This window comes from Leopardus geoffroyi, chromosome C1, assembly GCF_018350155.1.
Source record: "Leopardus geoffroyi isolate Oge1 chromosome C1, O.geoffroyi_Oge1_pat1.0, whole genome shotgun sequence".
In the NCBI taxonomy this organism is placed as follows: Eukaryota; Metazoa; Chordata; class Mammalia; order Carnivora; family Felidae; genus Leopardus; species Leopardus geoffroyi.
Genome location: NC_059328.1, coordinates 188,075,306 through 188,102,172, shown reverse-complemented (window position 1 = coordinate 188,102,172; position 26,867 = coordinate 188,075,306). Strand labels below are relative to the sequence as shown.

The 26,867-nt window shown below is 36.9% G+C and overlaps 1 protein-coding gene across 11 annotated transcripts in view; it reads left to right on the top strand.

Moving 5' to 3' along the window:
- The window catches only part of ALS2 (alsin Rho guanine nucleotide exchange factor ALS2), a 72,781-nt gene that overhangs the window by 8,246 nt on the left and 37,668 nt on the right, over positions 1–26,867 (top strand). For 9 of the 11 annotated variants that reach the window (XM_045480748.1, XM_045480753.1, XM_045480751.1 and 6 more), the window contains 9 exons: positions 5,822–5,904; positions 7,117–7,271; positions 10,408–11,324; positions 14,648–15,005; positions 16,493–16,661; positions 17,974–18,070; positions 20,617–20,694; positions 23,454–23,636; positions 25,793–25,964. In XM_045480748.1, coding sequence (XP_045336704.1) covers positions 5,885–5,904; positions 7,117–7,271; positions 10,408–11,324; positions 14,648–15,005; positions 16,493–16,661; positions 17,974–18,070; positions 20,617–20,694; positions 23,454–23,636; positions 25,793–25,964 — 2,149 coding nt within the window. In that variant the 5' untranslated portion in view covers positions 5,822–5,884. Of the gene's footprint in view, positions 1–5,821; positions 5,905–7,116; positions 7,272–10,407; positions 11,423–11,661; positions 11,981–14,647; positions 15,006–16,492; positions 16,662–17,973; positions 18,071–20,616; positions 20,695–23,453; positions 23,637–25,792; positions 25,965–26,867 lie in introns of those variants that run through there. The other 2 variants (XM_045480756.1, XM_045480757.1) reach the window with 2 other exon arrangements.

Sequence of the window (26,867 nt, the reverse complement as noted above, 5' to 3'; positions counted from 1 at the left end):
ACAGAACATGATAGCATGTAAACTTCTTAAGGACAGGAACTCCTTTATTTATGTGGGCCTAATCTATTTACAAATATTTATTGAGTACCAACAGCATTATACATCAGGACTATGTTAAGTAGCTGGGCTATCCTAGAGAATAAGATATTTTTGGCTTTCATAGAAATTTTAGACTGGCATACCTGGAACGTAATAGATGAAAAAAATAACATGTGGTGTTGTTGAAATTTTAGCATTTGAGAGTTAATATACTTATGACTCATAAATTTATCTTTCACTAAATCATTAAGGGAAGAGGACTTTATCCAGAGAATAAAGTTTATTAGAGATGAATAAATAGAATCCTACATTATTTAAATTTTCTCTTTGCATTTGAGAGAATAGTCCACTATTCTGTTCCACAGAATAGTCCACATTTCTGTTCCACATTAATTTTTTTAAAATTTGTATTCTGCCTTGTTTCTAAAAGGATTTAATGCAGTATATGAAAATGTATAATATGGCAAGATAAAATAAAGAAACGGAATGACTGGAGCCGGGAATGAGATTAGAATAGATAGCACACATATACTGGGAAGTCCTACTCACTTACACATGCCATCGTATGGGACTTTTTCTCTCAACACTAAATCTGTAATCCTGTCTGTATCTGTTAAATATATGTGTGTATCTATAATCTATATCTGTTTCCTTTCTTATTAAAATGTCAGCCCTTCCTCTTGTGAAAGATCAGTCCCAAAACGTGTTCTGGATGTCATCCTCTTTCATTTTGTCCAGGACTTTGGTTCTGCCCTCTGTCCTCTTGAATCTAGGATTGGTGTCATTGTCAATGCAAACATGTTCAGCTGTCTCTCATCTCCCCAACCGTACACATACAGGAAACACCCTTTATCTTCACATTCTTCTCCAGCTTCTGCTCTATTTCTCTGTCATTTCAGCAGAGTTTTTCAAAAGAATTCTTTGTATGAACTTAATTTTCTTGTCCTCACCCCCCATTTATAGTCAACCTACTCCAATCTGGTTTTCAGTCCTCTGCCACCACTGAAACTTTGACCATGCTCAACAGTGATATCTGTGTTGGCATATCCACTGGACAGATTTTTGTTCTTAACCTGAGACCCCAGCTGCATTGACCTAATCAACCAGGCCTTCCTCCTGGAAACACTCTGCTTTGCTTTTATGTGCCCCACAGACTCATGCTTCTTCCACCTTTCAGATCACTTCTCACTCAGTTGTCATTGCTAGTTCCTCATCCTATCCAATCTGTAGATGCAAAAGCTCCTTACAGGTTGGTCCTGTCCCTTTCCTTTCTCCTATTACACACCCAGTGATGTTGTTATCCATTGCTTTGATTTCACATATTATCTATATGCCTTCCCAAGTTTATATCAATAGCTGAGACCTTTTTTTCTGAACTCCATACTCACATATTCAGCTGCTCTTCATAGGTACTCTAGTATTTCTCACTGCCATCTTGAACATAAAAAAAAACTTCTTCAGACTCCTATCTTTTTTACTTTTCCCGTTTTGGCAAATGGTACCACCAACACACAGTTGTTCAAGGCAGAACCTAGAAATCATTTTTGATACCTCCTTCTCCTTTATCCTCCACTTACGTCTAATATATTACCAAGTCGTAGTTGTTCTAGGACAAAGGACCTCTCATTTGTTTACTGGTTTCTCTTTTACCAAGTTGGCAGCCTTTTATGAAATTAAAAGCGCTCAGGCTTCCTTCTTCCAGTGAGAAGATGAGCCAGGTGAGTGTTTGCAGGCAGGCTACTCCCTGCAAAACTAATCTGGGCACTATATGCAAGTATGTTTACCATAAAATAGACTTAAAACTTTTGAGACAAATGTAAATCATCCCCATTAGAATACATAGTTAAAGCACTTATAGAAGGTCTTGTAAGCAACGCAGCTTTCCAGTATACTCTTCAAGATGAAGTTGATGTTAAAAGTACATAAAAGAAAGTAAAGGAAGTATAAAATAGTTAAAAGTTGCGGACTCCAACCAAAAATGATAGTTGTTTTAGATTACAGGTTCCTAGTGGCACCTGGGTGACCTCAGTCGGTTAAGTGTCTGGCTCTGGATTTCAGCTCAGGTCATGATCTCGCGGTTCGTGAGTTTGAGCCCCACGTGGGGCTCTGTGCTGACAGCTCAGAGCCTGGAGCCTGCTTCAGGATTCCCTGTCTCCCTCTCTCTCTCCTCTTCCCCTGTTCGTACTCTGTCTCTCTCTCAAGAATAAATCAACATTAAAAAAAATTTTAGGGGCGCCTGGGTGGCTCAGTCGGTTAAGCGTCCGACTTCGGCTCAGGTCATGATCTCGCGGTCCGTGAGTTCGAGCCCCGCGTCAGGCTCTGTGCTGACCGCTCAGAGCCTGGAGCCTGTTTCAGATTCTGTGCCTCCCTCTCTCTGACCCTCCCCCGTTCATGCTCTGTCTCCCTCTGTCTCAAAAATAAATAAACGTTAAAAAAAATTAAAAAAAAATTTTTAAATGAATCTGGTTTTGTAGTGTAATTCATAGAACTTAATAGCTGGAGGGGATGCTAGAGTCTCTTTTGCTCATTTTACAGGTGACTCTGATCTCTGGAAAGGCCGTGCAACGCAAAAGAGGACCCCGGATTTTTGACTGCACAACACACAGTTTCTTTTTTTTAATGTTTATTTGCTTTTTGAGAGCGAGAGAGAGAGAAACAGAGTGTGAGCGGGGGAGGGGCAGAGAGAGAGAGGGAGACAGAATCTGAAACAGGCTCCAGGCTCTGCACTATCAGCACAGAGCCTAATGCAGGGCTTGAACCCATGACCCATGAGATCATGACCTGAGCTGAAGTCAGACACTTAACTGACTGAACCACCCAGGCGCCCAAACACAGAGCTGGTTTAATATAATAAAGACCTATGAAGGAAAGTTAACTATAATAGAAGAAAAGTAGCAGAGTTTAGGGATTCTGTTCCTCAATGGAATGTAGAATGAGAACCTTAAAATTCACCTGGTAAGATATATCCCCAGAAGAAGCCCCATGATTAGACAATTTTGTAACAATTAAAAATGTGAAGCAATGAAAGAGGATACAAAAATCTAAATGCGATTTGAATGCTTGAGGCAAATCTTAAAGATTTCCTGGATTGGGAATCATAAAAATATTAGAAAAACAAAAATTTTGGGTTTACTTTCTCTATATGGATACACAGTTGAGAAAGAATGTTAGATTAAATAGAGTTGGCAAATGCCACTAAATGCCATTAAATATAAATTTAAGTATGGTAAAACTTTATAACATAAGCTTCCCACATTTATCTGCAATATTTTTTTTAGTTATGTTTCCTTAGTCATTTCTTTTTCCCTTTGCTGTCTTTGAGACTTAGGCAGACCTGTCTTCTTGTAAGTCAAACATAATAAATACCATTAAAACAAAGTGAGATAGATTTATAAATACTAATCTAGGAAGATGTGTACAAAATAGTATATTGGCTAGCTTTCTGTTGCTATTTAACAAATTGGTACTAATTTAGTGGCTTAAAATAACACAGACTTACTATTTTGCAACTCCTTAGGTTAAAAGTGTAACACCAGTCTTGCTGGGCTAAAATCAAATCAAGGTGTCAGCAGGGCTGCTTTCTTTTCTGGGGGCTCATGGAGAGAATCTGTTTCCTTGCCTTTTCCAGCTTCTAGAGGCCACCCCCATTCTTTGGCCTATGTTCCCCACCTTCCCTTCTTCAAAGCCAGCAGTGAAGAATCTCTGACATGTTTCCTTCATCAACTCTCTTTCTCTCTCTTTCTCCTTTTGTCTCCCTCTTCCACTTTTAAGGATGTTTGTGATAACCACGCAGATAACCAGGGTAATCTCTCTCTCTTAAGGTCAGCTGATTAGCAACCTTAATTCCCCTTTGCCCTTAACCTAACTTATTCACAGGTCTGGGCATTAGGATGTGGACATCTTTGGGAGCCATTATTCTGTAGCATATATAGTATTTATATTGCCTAGTATTTATAGTTATTTACTATAATGAAAGTTTCAGAACAGTTTCTATGGTTTTAATTCCATTTGGATTTGAAAAAAATGTGTGGTGGTAAAAAAAAAATATGGCATAAGATGAAAACCACGTTAAGAAATCTTTGTATTCAAAAAATGTGGCATTAAAAGAGGAAAAAGGTTGACTGTTTTATTCACTTTGCTAAAAGGTTCTCAACATTTTTGATTGTCAGGTAGTAGGATAAAATCCACTTTACATCCAGTGAATCAGTGATGGGAGGCAAAGTGTGCTCGTGCACTTCCACACCCTCCCAGAGGAGTTCTCTGCTTTTTACCTGGTACTGTTTAACTTTAATCAAGGGAGCAGTTAGTTACTCCTTGATCTCTGACAGATAAGCACAGGTTAGATCTGTCTTCAGAATTTCTCTGTAAACCGTGAACTGTACATTTTAGTAAAAGCTAATCATCATCACACACAAGGCATAGTACCACTTAATCATCATATTTATTAAATTAATAGCATTTATTAAATCTATTCAGGTATATGTTCTGTTTACATGGTACCCTTCATCCAACTTTGAATGATTCACATCTTTCTAAAATAAGCATTAGGTAGAGAGTAATTTCCTCCAGATATACAGATGGTAAACGGTAAGAATTCACAGGCAACCTGGAGTAAACAGATGGCTCTTACATCACTCCTGCTGGTGTGGGCTGTTTTCAGACTACAGTGACCATGCCATATCCTTTGCAGAAAAACCATACATTTGGCCCGAGTATTTTTATGGTTCGCACAAATAAAACATCATTGCCTATATTTTCATGATTTTTTTGGTGCCCTTAAAAATGTGAATTTGTAGTTGAATGCTTTGAGCATTTTTGTCTGCTTGTTTATTTTCTGTCTCTTCATTAAACAATGAGTTTTTAAACTGATGGGTCATGATATTCGTGCCATAATTTTCATATAGCTCTTTACTATTAAATGGCGGATTTTGAAACAGCTATTTTATTTTTTTAATTAATTAATTTATTTTGATAGTGAGAGAGCAAACAAAGGTGGGGTAGAGGGAGAGGGAGAGTGAGAGAATCTCAAGCAGGCTCTGCACCACCAGTGCAGAGCCCCATGTGGGGCTCGAACTCATGAACCTTGAGATCATGACCTGACCTGAAATTAGGAGTTAGATGCTTAAGTGACTAAGCCACCCAGGTGCCCCTGAAACATATTTTAAAATCCAAATTTCTTTCTTCCAGCCCTTTGGACTGTGGTTTTGAATGGAGGTTGATATGTGGAAAATACTGCTAGTTCCAATAAATAGAAAAGATTCTAATTTTAATGGTGTTATTTTGTTTTGCGTGTGTGTGCATTGCTGAAAAATGTAAATTAAAACTACCTGAGTCTGAAACATTACTGAAGAGATTTTAGAAATTCTTTCCCAATTGGTATTTACATGTTCATGTGTTCCAGAAGCATTTTAAAAGTAACCTTAATGTATATGAAATGAGTATTTAACACTGAGTTTTCAGATTGAACTTCCTTCTTTATACTAAAAGCCAAAACCTGTTGCCTGACAAAGTACATCTTAATTGTAGGTAGTCTTTTCTTCCTTTGACATTATATTTGGTGGTCAATAGGCATTTTTATAAGCTCAGTGGGCAGGCTCAGTCTAGATATTCAATTTTGGCAGGCGGGATATGAAATAGTTGAAATAGTTTCACTGCATATTTATTGCCCAGTGAATGTGCACTTGTTAGAGGGCTGTCCTTTTTTTTTTTTTTTAATCTGAGAAATGAAGTAGCAAAATATTCTTTCATTGCTCTTTGTGCTTACCTGTGTTTTGCCATTTAGGTCTTTATATGCCTTTTGCAAAAAAGAAATGATTTGGTGATGGAGTGCTGCTGCCCCTGACCGATGGACTCAAAGAAGAGAAGGTAAAACCATTTTTTCCTTCTCCCTTATCCTTCTAGGAAAACGCAAACGATTCTACATATGTGTAGCTTCTCTTCAGTTTAATTTCTTGTTCGTGGTTAATAAGTAGGAATAGTGACATTTGTGTTGATTGGTAAAGAGAGAAAGATACTAAAATAAAGCTGATTAATGATCAGCTTTGTTGCTAGTTTCTTTCTTATGCTTATAAAAAGGCACGAGATGTCTTCATCATCTTAAAGCTTTTGAAGCCATTTTTTTCCCACAATTTTAGATCTTCAGACAAAGCCTTATTAATTTTAATCATCTTCTATCCCTAGAAAACTAGTCATGGATGATATTTAAAAAGGAGGGTTAAGTTTGTGGCTTTCCTTTCATAAAACCATGGTTATGCCTAATCATAATTTAGAAGAATATTACCTAGCAAAAATAGAGAAATCCCTAGGTATTATAAAATAAATAAAACCATAAAAGTTTCTGTGCCTCATTAAAAAATTGGCACTAGTGTTCTAGAAAAAAAGAAAATGAAAAAGTATCATCAGTGGCAAGACAGGGAAACTTGGTGTGAAGGAAATCTAGGGTATTTTATTATGCCTCTTTCTTAGAAGGGGAGGCAATTATAGTATGGTTATTATTATGAAGTTGTGTGTTTTATGTTCTTTGCACTAGAGTCATCACATGGATAGAATTCTTTGGCTAAAACATGAGTAAAGCACGCAGAGTTTTACTGTTGCTGGTATAAATTTGATTCTTAAAAATTCGAATAGCAATTATAGAGCTTACTCAGTGTAACGTAAAATGTGGATCACTGTTCCTTTTTACCAGATACTTTTTAGTACATTAAAAACTAAAATTTTAAAATAAGACTCCAACTTGGGACATGCTGTAACTTTACTATCTAAACAAGGACTTAATATATTGAGAAGTTAGAATCTTAAAATTTTGTGCTATTAAATCTAAAACTTCAAAAAATAGCCCAGATTTTGTTTGCTCCTTAGATAGAGTTAAGTAATTTGTGGGTTTAGATTGTCCTCAAGCGTTTTATGTAAACAGTTGTTTTATTTCTGCCCCTGTGTCCTAAGCAAAGCATTAAATAGGTGCTAAACCATCTGACCCAGTCACCTGTGCCAGTAAAAGGTGCAGATCTAATGAAATATCCCCCCAAAATACAGTTTTAATTACAGGAACAATTAAGTGGTTTTTCTTAATGTTTGTAGCTCAGTAGAGGCAGAAGGATCCAAAGAAAGAGGCCTGGTCCATGTCTGGCAGGCAGGATCCTGTTCTTTAGCACCAGAGAGATTGCCAGGCTGGGGAGGAAAGACTGTTCTTCAAGCAGCCCTGGGAGTGAAACATGGAGTTCTTCTGACTGAAGGTATTGAAAAGTGTGGCTTAACAAATACTAACTGAAATGCTAACAATACCTGGGTGTGTAAGGGAGTTACTGGACAATACCTGGGTCAGGTAAGGGAGTTACTGGATACTAGGAATTCTTAATGAAGTTCGTTGGAGCTTAGACTTTTTTTGTTTTCAAAATATGTCCTTACTTCCTTTATCAGAAATCAGAGTAGTTCTTAAATTTGAGATACATTATAACTAGAATAAAAGGGAGAATTATAGTTTGTACATTTTATAGCAATAAGTACATGAAAAATTAACTTTTGAAACATTCAGAAACTCTTTTGTTGGACCTTTGTTCATTAAATGTGTCAGAACGATAATGCTAATAATAGCTAACGTTTATTAAACAGTGATGCGTGCCAGGCACTGTACTGAGCACTTTATGTGTCTTACCTGATTGAGTCTTCACACAACCACCTTATGAGGTAGCTAGTGTTGTCCTCACTTCGCAGATGAGGAAGTTGAAGGTTAGGGAGGTTAAATAATTTCCACAAGCCCACACAGCTATTGGAGTGTCAGAGTCAGGATTGGAATTCAGAGAGTCTGATTCCAAAGCCTCTTTTTAAGCTGCTTGGCTGTCTTGTCTCAGTACAGTTTTTCTTAGACATAAACAGCAGCTCATAAAAACATGTAATAAAATAAATCTATAAGAGATAGAAGCATAGGTTATAGTTTATAGAGTTGCCTTTAATTTTGATAGCAGTTTACCAACTCAATCATGGCAAATTTGGTTTGAGCTGGGACTGCCATCAACTAATTTATAAATTTCTGTTCCATAAGCATTTATTAAGTAGTTGATAATGTTTTGATATTTTCATTGTAGGAACTAAGGGAAAACAAATTCTAAGAAATAAAGCTTAAATCTGACCTTGGTAATTTTATGGGATACACGTGGAATTCTTTCTAGCCTCTTTTTTTCTTTTTCTTTTTTTTAACTTTTTAATTTATTTTTGAGAGACAGAGACAGAGCTTGAATGGGGGAGGAGCAGAGAGAGAGGGAGACACAGAATCCCAAGCAGGCTCCAGGCTCTGAGCTGTCAGCACGGAGTCCGATGTGGGGCTCAAACCCACAAGCCGTGAGGTCATGACCTGAGCCAAAGTCGGACACTTAACCGACTGAGCCACCCTGGCACCCCTAGCCTCTTTTTTATTATATCACTTTCATTGTAATGATATACAATAAGAATATTATTATTAGGCCAGAATTTGGAAAAAGCCTTATTGTAAAAAAAGTGAACTGTTTTCAATACCTACTGTAGGGGCTTCAAAATACACAGTTCTCATGCATGTGCAAGTAGAATTCTCTTGTTGTTTTATTAACTCTTCAGTAAGAGATTCAGGAATCCTTTATGAATGTGATCTTTAAACCTCTAGAATCATACCTAAAAGTGGGACAACAGAGGGAAAACATCTAAAAAATATAAATTGCCTATCACTGTTCATGTTTAAGCAGTGTCCTAGTCTTAAGTGTCAAAGTTACAAAAAAGATCTCATCTCATATAAGTGTGTAGTTTGAAATGGGAAAAAAGATCTCTAGTGGTATCTTTTCCAGATGAGAAAATGGTACTCATGGAATGCTGGAAATTTTCAAGCTGCTTTGTCTCTATTCAGTTTGACTATTAGCTCATAATTCAGTGAGGACACTTCATTAAATCACTATTTTTGAGGTACTCCAGGTAGAAAAAAGGGAGGAGTTGTCTAAATATTTCTGTGCACTATTTCTCGTTCTAGTGGAATGATAATCATTGAAAGAGTTGGTGAACTCTTGCAAGTGTGTATTGCTGTATCTTTTGGGAAGAAAAGTTTAAAAGAACTTAATTAATGAGCTTATTTTCTCAGTATTTTTTATCCAAACTGGAAATTCCCTAATAAAAGCTCATGTGTTCCCTCTAGCCACTTTTGTGTTCTTTCTTACATAGATGTTCTGGTGAGTTAACTTGAGTGTATAAATATATTTGCTATTTTTGCCATGTATAATAGGCCCAAGATAAAGAATGCATTTTATTCATCATCAGCTCAATTGCTGTTTTGTGGGGGAACAAACTCGTATAAATTTATTTCATTATTTCCTTATTAATTAAAAAAAATGGATGAGTCTATGGTTATATGGAAAAGGAGGGATAGTCGGCGTGGCTTAATATTTTTCAAAACCCACGGCCAAGTCTTTATTTCCATTTGAGTTTTTTAGGTAATACAGGTCATGTGCACATGCCCCTAAACTACCACAATACTTCAGAGAGATTACGACTTGGTAGCACACCTGGACAGAAACAAGTCCTCATCATTCATGTGCCCAACTCACAGGCCCCTTTACTTGACTTTTAAAGCCAGCCAGTTGCCCTTTGTTCTAAAGCTAGCTAATCATAGTTTTATTGGGGATTTTTTGCTTGTTTTGTTTTGTTGTGACGATTTGCTTTTTAAACAAATGGCACCTCAGAAATGCTATATCATACACAATGTATATTCTGTGTAATATTTAAAATTATACACGGTATTCTACATGACATGAAGACAACCATGTCTTGTTAACACTGGTGCTTTCTTATGACCTGGAAGTATAAAGCTGATTTCTTAATTTTGGCCAAAATAAACCTCTAGTATTTTTATTCTAGTGCATAATTTTCTGCTGCTCTGACCTATTCAAATAGTAGTGAATGTTTTAGATGTTAGTGAATGTATCTATTTTATTCCCTGCTCATTTTATCTTATCATGGTCATTATTTTGTCTTTGAACACTTGGAAACTGCTCCTGTAATAGCCTACAATGGTAGCCATTTGTAGTGGATCCATTCTAGGACTTTGTAGGATGAGGCTGAAGGAAAGGAATAATAACCCTTCATTTTCATTTGAAAGTAGCCTCCTCCAGTTGGTAGAATTCTCATTATTTTTCAGAATGTTACAAGGTGATATTTGTTAGAAGATGAATACCTGTGGAATATTCTATGCTTGAACCAAATTCTCTACAACTGTGCTTTTGAAAAAAAAAAAAAAAAAAATCAGCAACAACCCTATTTTGTTAAACCTAGAGGGGCCAGAAGTTTGCTGATAAAATTTCTAGTTAATTCACTAACTCCTTCCTTTTTTTTTTTTTTTTTTTTTGTAACCTTCAGATGGTGAGGTCTACAGCTTTGGGACTCTTCCCTGGAGAAGTGAACCAGCAGAGATTTGTCCGAGTAGCCCCATTCTAGAAAATGCCCTGGTCGGGCAATATGTTGTTACTGTGGCATCAGGGAGTTTCCACAATGGAGCAGTGACAGAAAGTGGCGTAGTGTACATGTGGGGGGAGAACTCTGCAGGCCAGTGTGCAGTGGCTAACCAGCAGTATGTTCCAGAACCAAATCCTGTCAGCATTTCTGATTCTGAGACCAGTTCTTTGCTAGCAGTCAGGATTTTGCAGCTGGCATGTGGTGAGGAGCACACTCTGGCATTGTCAATAAGCAGAGAGATTTGGGCATGGGGTACCGGTTGTCAGTTGGGTCTCATTACCACCACCTTCCCGGTGACAAAGCCACAAAAGGTGGAACATCTTGCCGGGCGAGTGGTGCTACAAGTTGCCTGTGGTGCGTTCCACAGCTTAGCGCTTGTACAGTGCCTCCCTTCCCAGGATCTAAAGCCAGTCCCAGAAAGATGCAACCAGTGCAGCCAACTCTTAATTACTATGACTGACAAAGAAGACCATGTGATTATATCAGATAGTCATTGTTGCCCATTAGGTGTGACACTGTCAGAATCCCAGGTAGAAAACCAGGCCAGCACTGCCATCAGCCCCTCCACTGAAACCCTGGACAACCAGGGAGAAGTATTTGAGAATACGCTTGTAGAAAATGATGTGCCTGTTGCTACTGACGCCACGAGAGGTGATGCCATTTCCTCCCAACAAGACACCATGGGAACAACTGAAATTTCTTCTGCCAGAAATACACCATCGTACCCTGATACTCAAGCAGTAAATGAATACGTGCAAACACTGTCAGATCGTTCAGTAAGAGAGAACTCAGAGAACGGCGAAAAGCCAATGCCATCTCAGGTACCTGCTAAATTTTGTAATACAAAGGCATTTCTGGAGTTAAACCATCTGAAGTTTTGTTTGTTTCTTTGTTTTTTGGCAACTTTAAAATGCTTAAGGCTTGGGGCGCCTGGGTGGCGCAGTCGGTTGGGCGTCCGACTTCAGCCAGGTCACGATCTCGCGGTCCGGGAGTTCGAGCCCCGCGTCAGGCTCTGGGCTGATGGCTCAGAGCCTGGAGCCTGTTTCTGATTCTGTGTCTCCCTCTCTCTCTGCCCCTCCCCCGTTCATGCTCTGTCTCTCTCTGTCCCAAAAATAAATAAATGTTGAAAAAAAAAAATTAAAAAAAAAAATGCTTAAGGCTTGAGTTTGACTATAAATGTTTTATCATGCAATCCTAAATAAGGAAAAACCTGGATTAATTCAGAATTACTTTTTATGTTCACATTCTGCCCTTTAAGATATTGAAAGATATCATGCTGGGCTTCTTTTATAAGTAGCAAAATTTCATTTATTTTTTTCTAGTACTTCTTCTCCCATGGCTAAATATACTGAATTTTGGTGGGCTCCTGGGCACTGTTTTTGGTTTTGTTTTTTCTGAATACTTAAAATGTTTTTTTTTTTTTTAACGTTTATTATTTTTGGGACAGAGAGAGCATGAATGGGGGAGGGTCAGAGAGAGAGAGAGAGAGAGGGAGAGACAGAATCCGAAACAGGCTCCAGGCTCCGAGCTGTCAGCACAGAGCACAGAGCCCGACGCGGGGCTCGAACTCACGGACCGAGAGATCATGACCTGAGCCAAAGTCAGATGCTTAACCGACTGAGCCACCCAGGTGCCCCTCTGAATACTTTTAATATAACTATATATTTGCAAAGATTCATCTCACCTGTACTGTATTAACTCCAGATTCTGTAGAGAGAAGTCCTTTTCTTTTTTATTAGGGAAGATTACTATGTGGTAGATCCCTCAATTGTAGGCAAACTTAAAACCTCCTGGCATTAAATATTGTTTGAATTTTTTTCAGCTTATTGGGCTTTGTTGTGGGGCAAGGCATTAAAATTTTCTTCATCTTATTTAAACTACTGTCATTTTGAAAACTTATAAATGGAGGAAAGCTATTTACCAGTAGCATACAGTAACATTGGAGTCTCCCTGATTAAACCAAATTGTTTTAAAAGGATAATTCGTTTTTTACTCTTTGTGTAAGCCTTTCAGGTTTGTTTTTTACCAGAACTCTAAGAAAATGAAACAAAACAGGAACCTCTAATCATAAAAGAACTGTCCTGTGGTGTTTATTCAGGTTTTTGAAATCACATACCTCTTGATTGTTTATTCGTGTTCTTTACTGTGTCAGGATAAGAACATGGCTTAGAGGTATTTTTAGAAATAGTTTTTATTTCACAGTTTACTCATTGAATCTTGTGGATATCGATTTTTTTTTTTAATTAAGCTGTTTGGAGAAAGGTATTATTAAAATCTAAACAGAAACATTCTTAGACTTGAACATGCTTATAAAAAATTTGGACTTTGACTTTTTAGAAGTCGTTCTGCTAATTTATTAAATTTGAAGTTAAAAGTTAATTGTATACAGTTTATTATTATTGAAATTGCATTTTCCTTTGGATATATTTTGTTAAATATGTAAATTTTTTGTAGCCTATGCTAATTTTGGCAATGTCTGTTTATACTAAATTTAATTCAGTTTTTGTAAATAGTATCTCAATCATACAGGTAATTCACTAGGAATTTATATAGTCTAGGACAGGTTTTTTCTCCCGTGGCCAGATGTAACCAAAAGACTGTCTCATTTTTGTGAAATAAATCATATTTGGCATTGAAGCATATATCTCACAATTGAATTTTATTGATTGACCAGGACTCCTAAAATTATGTCTTTCATCAAAATTACTGGCTATGTATTTTTGTTTTGTTGATTTATTTATTTTATGTGTTGCTAAATATAAGTAGAGGAGCCAGTAAGAACAATAAAGTTGATTGAAGGTAGACTTTCCTCGGTCTCTGGGTAAGAACCCCCTATGATAGTCACCTAAATACCATCATTGTTTCTATTACGATCCTTCGCACACAAAGGGTAAAAATAGTGACCTTAGTTCTTCTCAGCAAGTTATCAGGGAACTGTATCACCAAGGGATTAATAGGCTTTGTATTTACCTTTTGCTTGATATGGTCTATTTGTTTATTTTGTTGACTATTTTAAAGACTCCTTTGCTCCTCTGAATTTAGTATTTAATTCAGCAAAATGTATTGAGTACCTAAGGTACTGTGCAGGCAACAGGAATTATTTCCTTTAAGAGAATCATAAGTCGATGTTAAAAATTTTGTTTGTGTTTGGCTTTCAATTTAGGACTAATTGAGGAATGTGTATATACACCCTTTGGGGCCTTCTGACAGCGTAAGAGGGAAATTTTTCATTGTGAGCTATGCTGACAAGCCAAAAGCTTTTTTGTGTGTTTAATGACTTTCCTTTAAGTAAACAATGGTGCTTGAGTAAGTTTTAACTGGTGTTCAGAGTAAGTTTCAACTGAGCTTTTACTAAGATATTAGAAAACTTTAGTTTGACTTTCAAATACAGCTGTGAATAACACAAAGAACATTGGTCCCAAATGTTTAATTATTAACCTACCACATTTACTCTATCATAGTGAGAGCAAAAGTAATCTGTCAGCTTAGATAGGTCCTGGATCATGGAAAATAACACATCCATGAGGCAGCAGAAAGACTTGAACTGAAGAACAGAAGTTGGGGGGCAGATAGGTCAGAGGTATAACTTTTTTTTTTTTTTTTTGCCTTTATATGCTGTATCTAAATTACTATTTATAAAACATTTTAGGAAAAGCTTTTTTTAATGTATTTTTTTCTGTATTTCTTAGTAGCAATCTGTGTAAATGTTCTTGAAACTCATCAATAATAATATTTTTTAAAATTTATTTTATGTATTGTTAACCCTATCACCCTTATATATCCAGGGCTGTCACAGTGCACTTCATGTTAAAGGCTATGTTTTCCAGACCTTTCTTCCCCTCTCTGCTTCTGTGCTCAATGTTATTAAAGCAGCTGGGGCTTACGTTTGAATAGCATGGAAAACCACAACACTCAAACAAAAAGAAGTACTTTTGATAAGGAGCTGTATTTTGAGTACTCCTATCCATATAATGTATTAGTTAAATCCAGTACCAAGAAGGGATACCTTTAAGTTGAAGATAAAGAGACCTTTGTTTTAGAGTCTTATGTTTGCAAATATGGATGGTTTTGGTTAAACTTTATACTGATTGCTGATTGTATAAGAGATTATATTTTTATATACTTTTTTGTGTGTATATTTTAGCCTTTTGTAGAAGAAGCAGTTCCTAATCTTCACAGCCCACCAACCACAAGCACCTCAGCCCTAAACAGCCTAGTAGTCTCTTGTGCATCTGCTGTTGGTGTGAGAGTGGCTGCTACATATGAAGCCGGGGCCTTGTCCCTTAAGAAAGTTATGAACTTCTATAGCACAGCCCCTTGTGAACCTGGAACTCAGGCAGGCAGTAGTTCCATAGGCCCGGAAGGTCTGAAAGATAGCAGAGAAGAACAGGTTAAGCAGGAATCAATGCAAGGAAAGAAAAGTTCAAGTCTTGTGGATATCAGAGAAGAAGAATCAGAGGGAGGCAGCCGAAGACTCTCCCTCCCTGGGTTGTTGTCCCAAGGTAAGGAAATAGTCACGTTTTGTAAACAGACTTTTGGTAAATCCAAAATGTTGCTGACATCATGTGCTATATTATAATAAATTAGTTACCTTCCAGATTGCTAAAACTGACATATTCAAATGTCAGAATTTATTTCATTTTGGTATTTAGGTGGTTTTAAAAGAAAGTTACATATTTCTCTGCTTTAGAAGTAACTGTAGAAGCTAATTTTTTGTGTGTGATGTCTGCTTCTGCTTATGAACCTTATTAGGAATCTTATTTTATTGTTCTCGAATGTAGCGATAGCCTCCTTATATCATAGTTGGGGCCTATAGTCCAGATAGATGAAGGTGCAGATGTGGCTATTGGGTAAGTAGGGATTTACTGTATTTGACCTAAAAGTGGAAATAATTTTAGGCTTCAATAAGAGAAAATTTCATTTTCGGATACAATTAGCAATAAACTTCTTCTAATATTAAGACTGTTAAGCAGTTGGTTCTTCAGTGTTTCTCAGTTGGTTCAGGAATCTCAGTCATTTAGGTTTTTGCTTCTCAAAATGTGACCTGCACCAGAAACAACAGCAGCATCTGGGAATTTGTTAGAAATGTAGGATCTCAGACTTAACTTCAAACTTGTTGAATCAGAATATGCGTTATAACAAGATCCTCAGGTGACTAGTGTATACCTTAAAGTTTGAGAAGCATTGGGTTTACACCAGGAGTTGGTAAACTTTTTCTGTAAAGAGCTAAAAAGAAATACTGTATGATTTGTGGGCCACACAGTCTGCGTTATATAATTACTCAACTTTGCCATTGTTGCTTAAAACTATCCATAAATAATACATAGATAAATGAGCAAGGCTATATATTCCAATAAAACTTTATTTACAAAACAGACAGTGGACTCTACCAATCCCTGGTTTACACTATTTTGGGCAAAGCTCTAAAAGTTTCTAGACTATACTAAAACTTTCCTGCTCTGCCCTGTTTCTTGCACTTCCACTTACTTATGGCACTGTTGTGTCAATGAGCACTTGTATTGTCCTGCCTTCCAGTTCTCATTGCCCCTAGATTTTCATCTACACAAATAAAGGACATTTCTGTTTTGAAATGGGAAAAATATTTGTCAGCCTTAATGTAGAATTTTGTAAAGCATATTCTTTGGAATGCAAGTTCCCCAGGATATCACATAGACTTTCTATATAACCTAAATGTTATACAAAAAGGGATTCTGTAGCCAAATGCTTGGAAGTGGGGCTAAGTTAAATTTAAACAAGTGTTTTAATTGCAGGACTTGTCAGTGCCTTTAGCATGCTAATGTGTGTGAATCTACAGGGGGATAGAATGTAGTAGACAGCATTTACCAAACTCATCTGACTATTAAATCTCCATAGAATTTCCTTCACAAAAACCATGTTAGTGTATTTCTTTGAAAACCAAGAGTTGGTCAAAATGGTATCTTTTTTCCCACCCATCTACTCCCTCACTTCATCTCTGATTTGTTTTCAGTTTCCCCCAGGCTCTTAAGAAAAGCTGCACGGGTAAAAACTCGGACAGTGGTTCTGACCCCTACGTACAGTGGAGAAGCAGATGCACTCCTGCCTTCTCTGAGAACGGAGGTGTGGACCTGGGGGAAAGGGAAGGAAGGACAGCTGGGGCACGGTGATGTTCTGCCTAGGTAAGTGCTGCCAGTATTTACTATTAGGAGTTGGCTTTAAGGTCTCTATATCACCATTTCCTCCAGAGGAAATCCTGTCCTTTCTAGCTCAAAACAACAGCAAACCTGTCATGTTAGTCTTGAATTTATACCTAACAGTAAAGGACTTAAGTATCCATGGTGTACCTTTCCATCTCTTCTTTGATGTGTATTCATCTTGGAACAGAAAGGGATGTTTGGGATAAGATTGTATTTCATTGAGTGGCACCTGAGTGCCTCTGTCAGTTAAGTATCCGACTTCTGCTCAGGTCATAATCTCATGGTTCATGAGTTCAAGCCCCACGTTGGGCTCTGCAGTGACAGCTCAGAGCCTGGAGCCTGCTTCAGAGTCTGGGTCTCCACCCTCCCCCCTCCCCCCCCCCCCCCCCTGCACTGTCTCTCTTTCTCTCAAAAATAAATAAACATGAAAAAAAAAGATTGCATTTCATTGGAACACTTGAATAGTTCAAATTTTTAATGTATAAAAAAGAACCAACAATTTTTTTTTTACTTGAAAGATGTTCCTCTGCTGCCACCAAAATAACTGTAATAGCAATATTAAACCATTCATGTATTTCAAGGAAAAACTGTTGTTTTAAGAAGAACTCATGATATTAACAGATCAGATATTTATGAAGGTGTATAAATGGAATGATTATCTAAAACAGCCAATTAATGTAAATGTCTTTATTCTTAGCAGAGTGAAGGCAACTGTGGAATTAAAAACAAACAAAAAAAAGAGTTCCCTCTATGGTTGTATTTTATTGTATCTTAAATTTTATTGTGTTTCTGCCGTAATGAATCATTTAGTAGTCTTTTGATTCTTAACATTCTGAATTATGATTGTTAATTGGTGATTGATTGACAGAGATTAAATTAAAACCATCTAAGATTACTGATACTATTCAGGAGTAAATTGAATATATATTCGGTATTTTAATTTTTTAATTGTTTTTTTTATGTTTATTTTTGAGAGAGAGATAGAGCGTGAGCATGGGAGGGGCAGAGAGAGAAGGAGACACAGAATCTGAAGCAGGCTCCAGGCTCTGAGCTGTCAGCACAGAGCCTGATGTGGGGCTCAGACCCACAAACTGTGAGATCATGACCTGAGCTGTGATATCATACCCTGACCTCTTAACCAACTGTGCCACTCACGTGCCCCAGTATTTTTATTTTAATGTTTTCTTTTAAAATGTTTATTTTTACTCAAAAGCATTTACTCTGTAATTTGAAAAAGGTCAAGATTCTTGCTGAGCCTTTTTACTTGAATTTGTGTGTGTATTTTTTCTTTAAGGCTTCAACCACTATGTGTAAAATGTCTCGATGGGAAAGAAGTAATCTATCTGGAGGCAGGGGGTTACCATTCTCTTGCACTTACTGCGAAATCCCAGGTAGGATGCAAACTATTAAAAACTAATTTTAATTTCATGGAAGGTTAACATGACCAAACTGGACCATCATTTATTGAGTGTGTACTGTGTGTCAGGCAACAATACTATATCTCATTTGATCTTTGTAGTGTTTTACATTGCACTGTTTATATTATTTCCATTTTACAGATAAAGAAAGGGAGGTTCAGAGAAATTACGTAGCTTGTGTAAAGTCACACGGGTGATAGTAGAATTTGATTCAACACTGGTCTACCTAACAAAGAAAGTTTCCATAATGTGCTCTTCCCAAAAAACAGAACTCAAGACTTTCCAGGATATTGATGAATTTTTACTTGTTTTTTGGTGAAGAAAATCTGTAAATAAAACACTATGAAAAGAAAACAAAAGGTATTTCTTTTTTAAAGTTGTGGGACCTGGGTGTGCTAGGTGGCTCAGTTGGTTAAGTGTCCAGCTGTTGATTTTGGCTCAGGTCATGATCTCATGGTTCACGGGATTGATAGCACAGAGCCTGCTTGGGATTCTCGTCCTTCTTCTCTGTCCCTCTTCTGCTTGTGCATGCATACTTTCTCTCTCTCAAAATAAATAAACTTAAAAGATATGTTTATATGTTGTTAGACTAGAAACAGATCAGTGAAACAGAAATATACCTGTGGACTAGAAATAGACCCAAGTATATATGAGAATTTAGTATAGGATAAGTGGGCATTTCCAATCATTTGACGAAGCAAGACTGAATAATCAGTAAATACTGTTGAACCATTGGCTTCTTATTTGCGGAAGAAAATTAAAGATAACTTCACATAATCTACTTCCAGGTGGATTAAAAATGTCAATGTTAAAAAATAAGACCTTACGTGTGTAAGAACAAATTTAGGTGGGTTTTCTTTTCCCCCAGTAACCTCAGGAGTAGAAAAGGACGTGATCATTAAAACCATAAATTAGAAAGTAAAGATATGTTAGCCTATGTGATAATTCAGACCGTGTAAGTAGCAAAAAACACCGCAAACAAAATTAAGATATATAACAAACTGGAAAAAAAACATTTGTAACATATATGATAAAATGTTACTACCTAATACTAAAGAAAAATTGTCGAATGATATTTATATTCCATTCATAAAAGAAGAAATAGAAATGACCAGCGATGAATAAAAAGATGGTCAACCACTTAGTAAACAAATATACATTAAAACAACAGCAAAATATTTTCTTACCTGTCAGATTAGCAAGGATTGTATTTAATACTGTGTGCTGGTGAGGATGTAGGAAAAAGATACAGTGCTGACAAGAACATACATAGGACCTTGCTGGAAGACAGTTTGTTAGTATGTATCAAAAATCAGAATGTGGAGATTCATGGACCCAGACTTCTTTGCTTAGGAATTTATTCTAAGGAAATAAATAAATTTACACAAATATATATATTCAAGGATTTTCAATTTTTTATATTAAAAAATTGGAAAGAAATTATTATGTTTAGTTCATTAGGTAATTGAATAAACTACACCCACAGTAGAGTTCTATGTAGTTATCGTGACTGATGTAACTCTATATTTACTGACATAGAAAAATATCAGTGCATAGCATTAAATAAACACATCCATTCACTTTTTCTTTGTACTGTGACAGTCTTGTACAGTGACCACGAATTGCTTTTAAAACCAGAAGAAACAAAACCATTTTCATTAAACATAGGCACTGTAATCCAGAGTCTTTTGTCTGTAGTGGAACATAGGTACTTGTGTTTCTCCTGCAGTGACTCTTCATATATGAAAAAGTGTTCTAGTTATGTCATAGTATTCCTATCTATAGAAAAAAGAATCGTTGGGGTGCCTGGGTGGCTCAGTAGGTTAAGCGTCCAACTCTTGGTTTCCCCTCAGGTCATGATTTCACGGTTTGTGAGATCGAGCCCTGAGGAGGCCTCTGCACTGACTTTGTGGAGCCTGCTTGGGATTCTTTCTCTCTCTCTCTCTCTCCCTCTCCCTCTCCCTCTCCCTCTCCCTCTCCCTCTCCCTCTGTGCGTCCCCCACTCATGCTATCTCTCCTCAAAATAAATAAACTTACAAAAAAAATCATGATTAATTTTTCTTTATAGCACTTATCCGTATTTTTTATCACTTTCTTTGTAAGAGGCAGTGTAAGACAATTCCTGGGATTATATCCTGGCTCTGCCACTTATAAATTTGTGACTTCTCTGAGCCAGTTTCTTTATCGGTAAAGAAAGGATTGTCATGAGAATTAAGCATTAGTTAATACAAAGAGAATGTTGAGAACAATACTTGGCAGGTAGTAAACACTTGAGACATGTTAGTTGTTGTTTAACCCTTGGACTTTGTCTTCTAGTGTACTGTTTGGTCATTATCTCTGGTCTTGTTTAAAAGGGAATTTTCTCAGTATCTCTTATTTTAAAGAAGAAAGTAATATATGTGTAACTATTGGTGTGTGTATATATACATAGATACACATGTATATGTTGTAGAGGTCCAGAATTGACATGCAAAATCAGATTTACAACTCTTACCTACTTTCTTGTGATTTTCTAATAGGTTTACTCATGGGGTAGCAATACCTTTGGTCAACTTGGGCATTATGATTTTCCAACAACAGTTCCTCGTCTTGCAAAGGTACTTTTGAGAACTTGGTGATTTTTTATAGCAACTTATTTCAGAATTCTAAGTTATAACACTTAATATTTCTCTATTTTATGTTTTAAAAAATTAGGATTTTATATTTGTAATCTAAATTTGTTTTCATGTACTTCAAGTTTTTTTTTTTTTTTAAATAACATGAAGCCCCTTATTTTCATGCTAAATATTCTTTTTTTTAGATAATATGTTTATATTTCTTTTGTTCTTAGCTTCCATTGTACTTTGAATATTCATAATTTTTTGTCTTTTTTAAAAATAAAAATGAAAAATTCTTTCTTTTAAAACAAATGTTTCTGGGATTGTGATGTTGACTTTTGAGCTTTACACTACCAAATAATGCTTATTACTCTCTGACTTTTCACTTAAGTTTGACTTTTATATAACGTTATGGTGGTGGTATTTTTTTGGTTTTTCTTACACACATAGTCATAGTAGTAAAACCTTTTTATAAATCTTTTCATTTTCTGTAGTGACGCTAAAAGTATGGATGATTTCTTCACTGTGTATGAATGGTTTTAGTTTTCAGTTTATGTAATGCTGTTCAGAGATTGGTAGCTTCTATCTAGTTCCTGTGATGCGATTCTAGAGGAGTGTCTATACTAAATTCTCATCAATAGTATTGGTTCCTTTTGTTTTTTTTAATGGTATTGACTCCTTATGCAAGGTTGGTTTGTTTTTTGAAGGGTAGAGGGCGAGGAGTACACATAGTGATAGCCTAACAGAATGGAATATGGAACTCCTTATATATTTGTAGTTTGATTGTGCTATCTCCCCCATCCCAAGACATGCTCCCTCCACTGAGGGACTATAAAAAGGATGGTTCCTTCAACTTCAGGAACATGATTCACATGTAAACTACAGATAATACATATTCCAATAATTCATGTTTTCAGAGTGTCTGGTGCATCTATCACTTCATAAGACTTTCATTTGCTGCCTTTCCTTCTAGTGCACTTCATTTCACTGAGAGGTAAAGACTTAAATAAAACATTAGGGAACAGTTATTACTTCCTAGTTCCAATCTTAAATGTTTTCAGTATAGAACATTTCAGTGGTAAGCTATTTAATTACTGATATTTTATAACAAAAAAAATATGGCTTATCATTGTTCCCTGTTTTTTATTTCAGAAAAGCAGAATGTGCATTTATTCTTACCAAGGAAAGTTTTGTAACATAGAATGGAGACGCTCTGGAAATCAAATTTTTCCTTAACACTATACAGTTAGACAAGAGAGAATAAGATCTTAGTTTTGTTACTCATTAACTGTACATATAAAAATTACATCACTGGGATTTTGGTTTTATATTTATGGGAAAGATGAGAAAGACATTCTGAAGTTGTTTTAATTTGTGAATTAAAAGTCAAGGTAGAATGAGATCTGAATTAGTTTTGATTAGAGACTAGAAAGAGGACTCTTCTGCAGAAATTTTAATCCATTCTTTACAAGTTAACAGGAAGCCCGTTATTTGGATAGCCTGGATTTGAGGAGATGGAGTCATGCTGGAAGAAGATGGCTGTAAAGTAGTAGAGACATGCACACACACTCACACAGTCACCTAATCACCTAGGATTTGGAGCCCATCTAGACACAAAGAATCCAACAGATTAGAGGATTTTTGCTTATCAATATAGAAATCACAGCTAAAGCTGGGGCTGGAGGTTGGGGCAGTAGTTTTCATAGAACACTTTCTTCAAATGAAATCTTCTGTGTAATCCCATACATAGAATGGATAAACATGGAGCTACTTTAGTTGAAGGATGGAGGGGGAATGGGGACAGAGTGCTGGCACCTGCATTTCCATGGTGGCTCCTGAATCACTACGTGGAATCCTAAGCTTTGAAAACCATTGGTTTAAGACAGGGGTTCTCAAACTTCTACACACATTGGCATCACCTGGAGAGTGTATTAAACCAGATTGCTGAGTCTAACCCCCAGTAGTAGCTCGTTGGCCTGAGAGTTTGCATTTCTAACAGGTTGTAGGTGATCGCTGCTGCTCTGCAAAGACTGCTCATTGAGAACCCCTGGTCTCGGGGATCCCTGTAGATGGGCTTCTAAGGGGTCCTGCCTGTTCCAACATCCTGGGGCTTGGTACAGTGAAGTCACATCTGAGAGGTAGTGAGTTCCAAGTGGGAAAACTGAATTTTAGCGCTCAAGGGTTTAGTTGGTTAGAGTGGAATTTTGTCTTGCTAGATTGTTTCTTTCTGTCTTGATTTTTTTTTTGTACATGGTTCAATGTGAATGGACAGAGGTGTGTCGTAACTGTCAGAATAGGGCTCTAGAAGTTTCTGTGCCTCCTGATTATAATACAGGCTAAGAACTGTGGGGACTCCCACAAATAACTATTAAAAATTAGATCTATGGTTTTTCCTTTTTAAATTCCAGTTTTTCAGATTTTTATAAAAACAGTCCAATTCTAAATTTAAAAGCTGAGGGGGTGCCTGGGTGGCTCAGTTGGTTAAGCATCCAACCTCGGCTCAGGTCATGAACTCATGAATTTGAGCCCTACATCAGCTCTGCATTCAAAAATAAATAAACATTAAAAAAAAAAATTAAAGCTGAACAAGGGATTGCATCTGTGCTGCGATTGATCAGGCACATCACTGGGTGAGTTTTGCCCTCTGAGGTGTGAGTGACTTTGCACCACACCTGTTTAACCTGACATTTCAGTTCTGGTAGATCTGAATTTCTCTTTAATTCCTTCTCTTATCAGATAATTTCTTGCTGTTGTTACAGGTGAACAGTGAAAATGGAGTCTGGAGTGTAGCTGCGGGCCAGGATTATTCCCTGTTTTTAGTGGATACAGAAGACTTCCAACCTGGGTTATATTATAGTGGCCGACAGGACCCTACAGAAGTTGACAACCTTCCAGAGAATCACAGTGGTACTAAGACTCCAGTACTTCTCTCCTGTAGTAAGGTGAACAGGAATTGGATCCTAAGGCCCACATTCTGTAACACACGGGCGGTCTTGTTTTTGTTATTATTTGTATGTATGCCTATTATTAAGTATCTCACTACTATATTTAAAATTGCAAACCCTTACCATCCCCCTTTACTCCTTATCTCCTTTTCCTGACTTCTCTCCACAGTGCCTATCACCATCGAATAACCTATATAATTTACTTTTTTTTATTTTCTGTCCTCAATTGTAAGACTCATAAGAGGAGAGATTTTAAGCTCTCTCACTTACTGCTGTATTCTCAACAGCAAGTCCTTTATAAATGTTTGTTGAATTAACACTCTTGTAGGAATATCGAAAAGTATTTTCATAATAAAGTTTCTTGACTGCATTCATGGAGCTCTCAGAGGTAAATTAGAATTGGAGAGATAAGTTTTTTTTTTTTTTTAGTTTAGTTTTGTTTATTTTGAGAGAGAGAGAGAGAGAGAGAGAGAGAGGAAAGAGAGAGAGAGGAGAGAGAGTGGCAGAGAGAGAGGGAGACAGAATCCCAAGCAGGCTCCACATTGCCAGTGCAGAGCTCAATGCAGGGCTCAAATCCTTGAACCGTAAGATCATGACCTGAGCCAAAATCCAGAGCTGGTTGCTTGGGGTGCCTGGGTGGCTCAGTCGGTAGAGCGACCGATTCTTGGTTTCAACTCAGGTCATGATCTCACGCTTCGTGAGATCAAGTCCTGCGTCAGGCTCTGTGCTGACAGTGTGAAGCCTGCTTGGGATTCTCTCTCTCTGTCTCTCTGCCTTTTCCCCATGTTCATTCTCTCGCTCTCTCTCTCGCTCTCTCTCTCAGCTCTCTCAAAATAAACAAACTTAAAAAAGAGTTGGATGTTTAACCGACTGAGCCACCTAGGCACCCCAAGAGATGAGTGTTTAATTGTAAACGGGAAGTAAAAATTGCATAGGCCCATGGTGGGCTCATGGCAGACCCAACGACTACCAGCAGTGCTCTGTTCCCCATTCCTTCCCTCTCTGTTAACTTTTCATTTATTTACTGCTGTTTACTCCCTTCTTTTTCATTTGGATTTCTCTGCTTTCCTACTTCCTATCCCTTTTTCATAAACAAACCACTGGCATGTTTCTGGTTTTCTTTTTCCTCATTAAAGTAACTCACATTCTCCAAGTGATAATGCTGTAAGGGAATTAACCCTCAAAGTTAGTACATTCTGGGTTTCTTATTCTTATGGAATAATATATCCTACAGATTGTTTTTTTTTATCTTTCATGTTTGTTTTTTTGGCTAAATGTATAAGCTCTGATTGTATAGGGACAATATCTTTCTTGCTAAAGGCAACACTGGCCAAGATTTGGCTCCTGACCTATATATAGCCTCTTATATGAGACCTACTAATTGACTCTTTGTAGTTGTTGGCCCTGGCTCCACATTCCCCATGAAAAATTTCAGTCTGGATAAATGATGAAATAGGCTGATAAGACGAACAAGGCTCTAACATGTATTTTTAGTTACCATGGGGCATTAAGTAGCTTATTGGGTCTGCAGCTTGGTGGCCTGGTTTGTAGGGATCTGTGTATGCATTCATTATTTTTGTTTAGTGGTGTAATAGATAAATGACAAAAAGTCCCTTTTAAAGAAAATCCCATTATGTTGTACTTTTAAGATACAAGATAACTTCTAGACCCTTAATATTTTGGTATATAGCATAGAGATCTTTTCTGCTTTCGTTTACCCTGTCTCATAAAAAAAAGAAGGTTCCTGAGACATGTATCTCTGACATTTGGATCTTTGTATATTTAGGGTGTCTGTGGTTCTAAACACGTGTAATGTGAAATAAAAGATATTGTGGCAATAAATAAAAGCATAGATATATATAGTTGTGTATAGGTCCAGATACACATATATAACAGTGTTGTACTGGTTAACCAGCTGTAAAACAAAACAAAACAAAACAAAAAAAATTAGCCGTGATTTGTAGTGTTTGCCAATTTGTTTTTGGTAATTTTACTGTTGCTAATTTCAAGCTACTAGTAGTTTAATAACTAACTTGCAAAATTCCTGAATATTTCCCATTTGGCTCTTGCTAGCTGATATTAGCCAGTGTTAGCACCCAAATTGCTGCTAGTAAATTATATTTTACCTTTAATCTTTTTATTCTCTGTTTCAGCTCGGATATATAAGCAGAGTGACAGCAGGAAAAGATAGCTATCTAGCTTTGGTGGACAAAAATGTTATGGGATATATTGCCAGTCTCCATGAGTTGGCTACTACAGAAAGACGGTTCTATTCAAAACTAAGTGACATCAAATCTCACATCCTCAGGCCTCTTCTTAGTTTAGGTAAGTAGAATCTCCCCTGAACTCCCTCAGTTATCAGGACTCTTACCTGTTCTTCCTGTGTCAGAAGTAAAAAAAACTTCTTGAGTCATGGTTTATTCCTTTCTTTCCATTCTCTTATTTTTTTTAAGTTTATTTATTTATTTTGAGAGAGAGAGAGAGACACAATGAGAATCCCAAGCAGGCTTCACGCTGTCAGTGCAGAGCCTGACGTGGGGCTTGTTCCCATGAACTGTGAGATCATGACCTGAGCCAAAACCAAGAGTTAGACACTCAACCAACTGAGCCACCCCAGGTGTCCTGTCCATTCTCTTATTTTTGTACACAGGCAGTCAACAACTTACAAACTGTTTGCACTTTGTCAGTAGCCCAGCTGCCCCTAAGTATTCTACCACTCCCACAGCTCTTTGTCCTTGTGGAAGTAAGATGTGGCACTTTCAGGATATTCATGGCAGAGAAGCAGAAACAGCTTTGGGAAAGTTGATCCTAGGAACTAGATTTCTAAACAACACTTCCTGCCCCACGAGTCCTAAGATAGCTTACATTATACTACCTGAATTTTTCTTTTTTTTTTTTTTTTTGTTCTAGTTCTTAGAATTATACCAAGTAGAGATTCATTTAGATTTACAAGTAGTGTCTTAAAATGTGGATAAGAGTGTCCAGGGTCTTATCCCACATTACTACGAATTGGCTAAATCTGATTTCTTTTCTTAGTTGTTGTCAACAAGGAGGGATTGGAGATGAAGAGATAATACAGAGGAAATGGATTATAGTAGTTCTAGAGGGGGGCTACTGTCCATGTACACTAGATCCCGGGAGTTTCTAGGAGGTTAGAGAGGAATACAAAATGGAGGTGGGGGGAGTGGCTATTGAAGATCAAATTTCATTATTTCAAAAATTTTTATA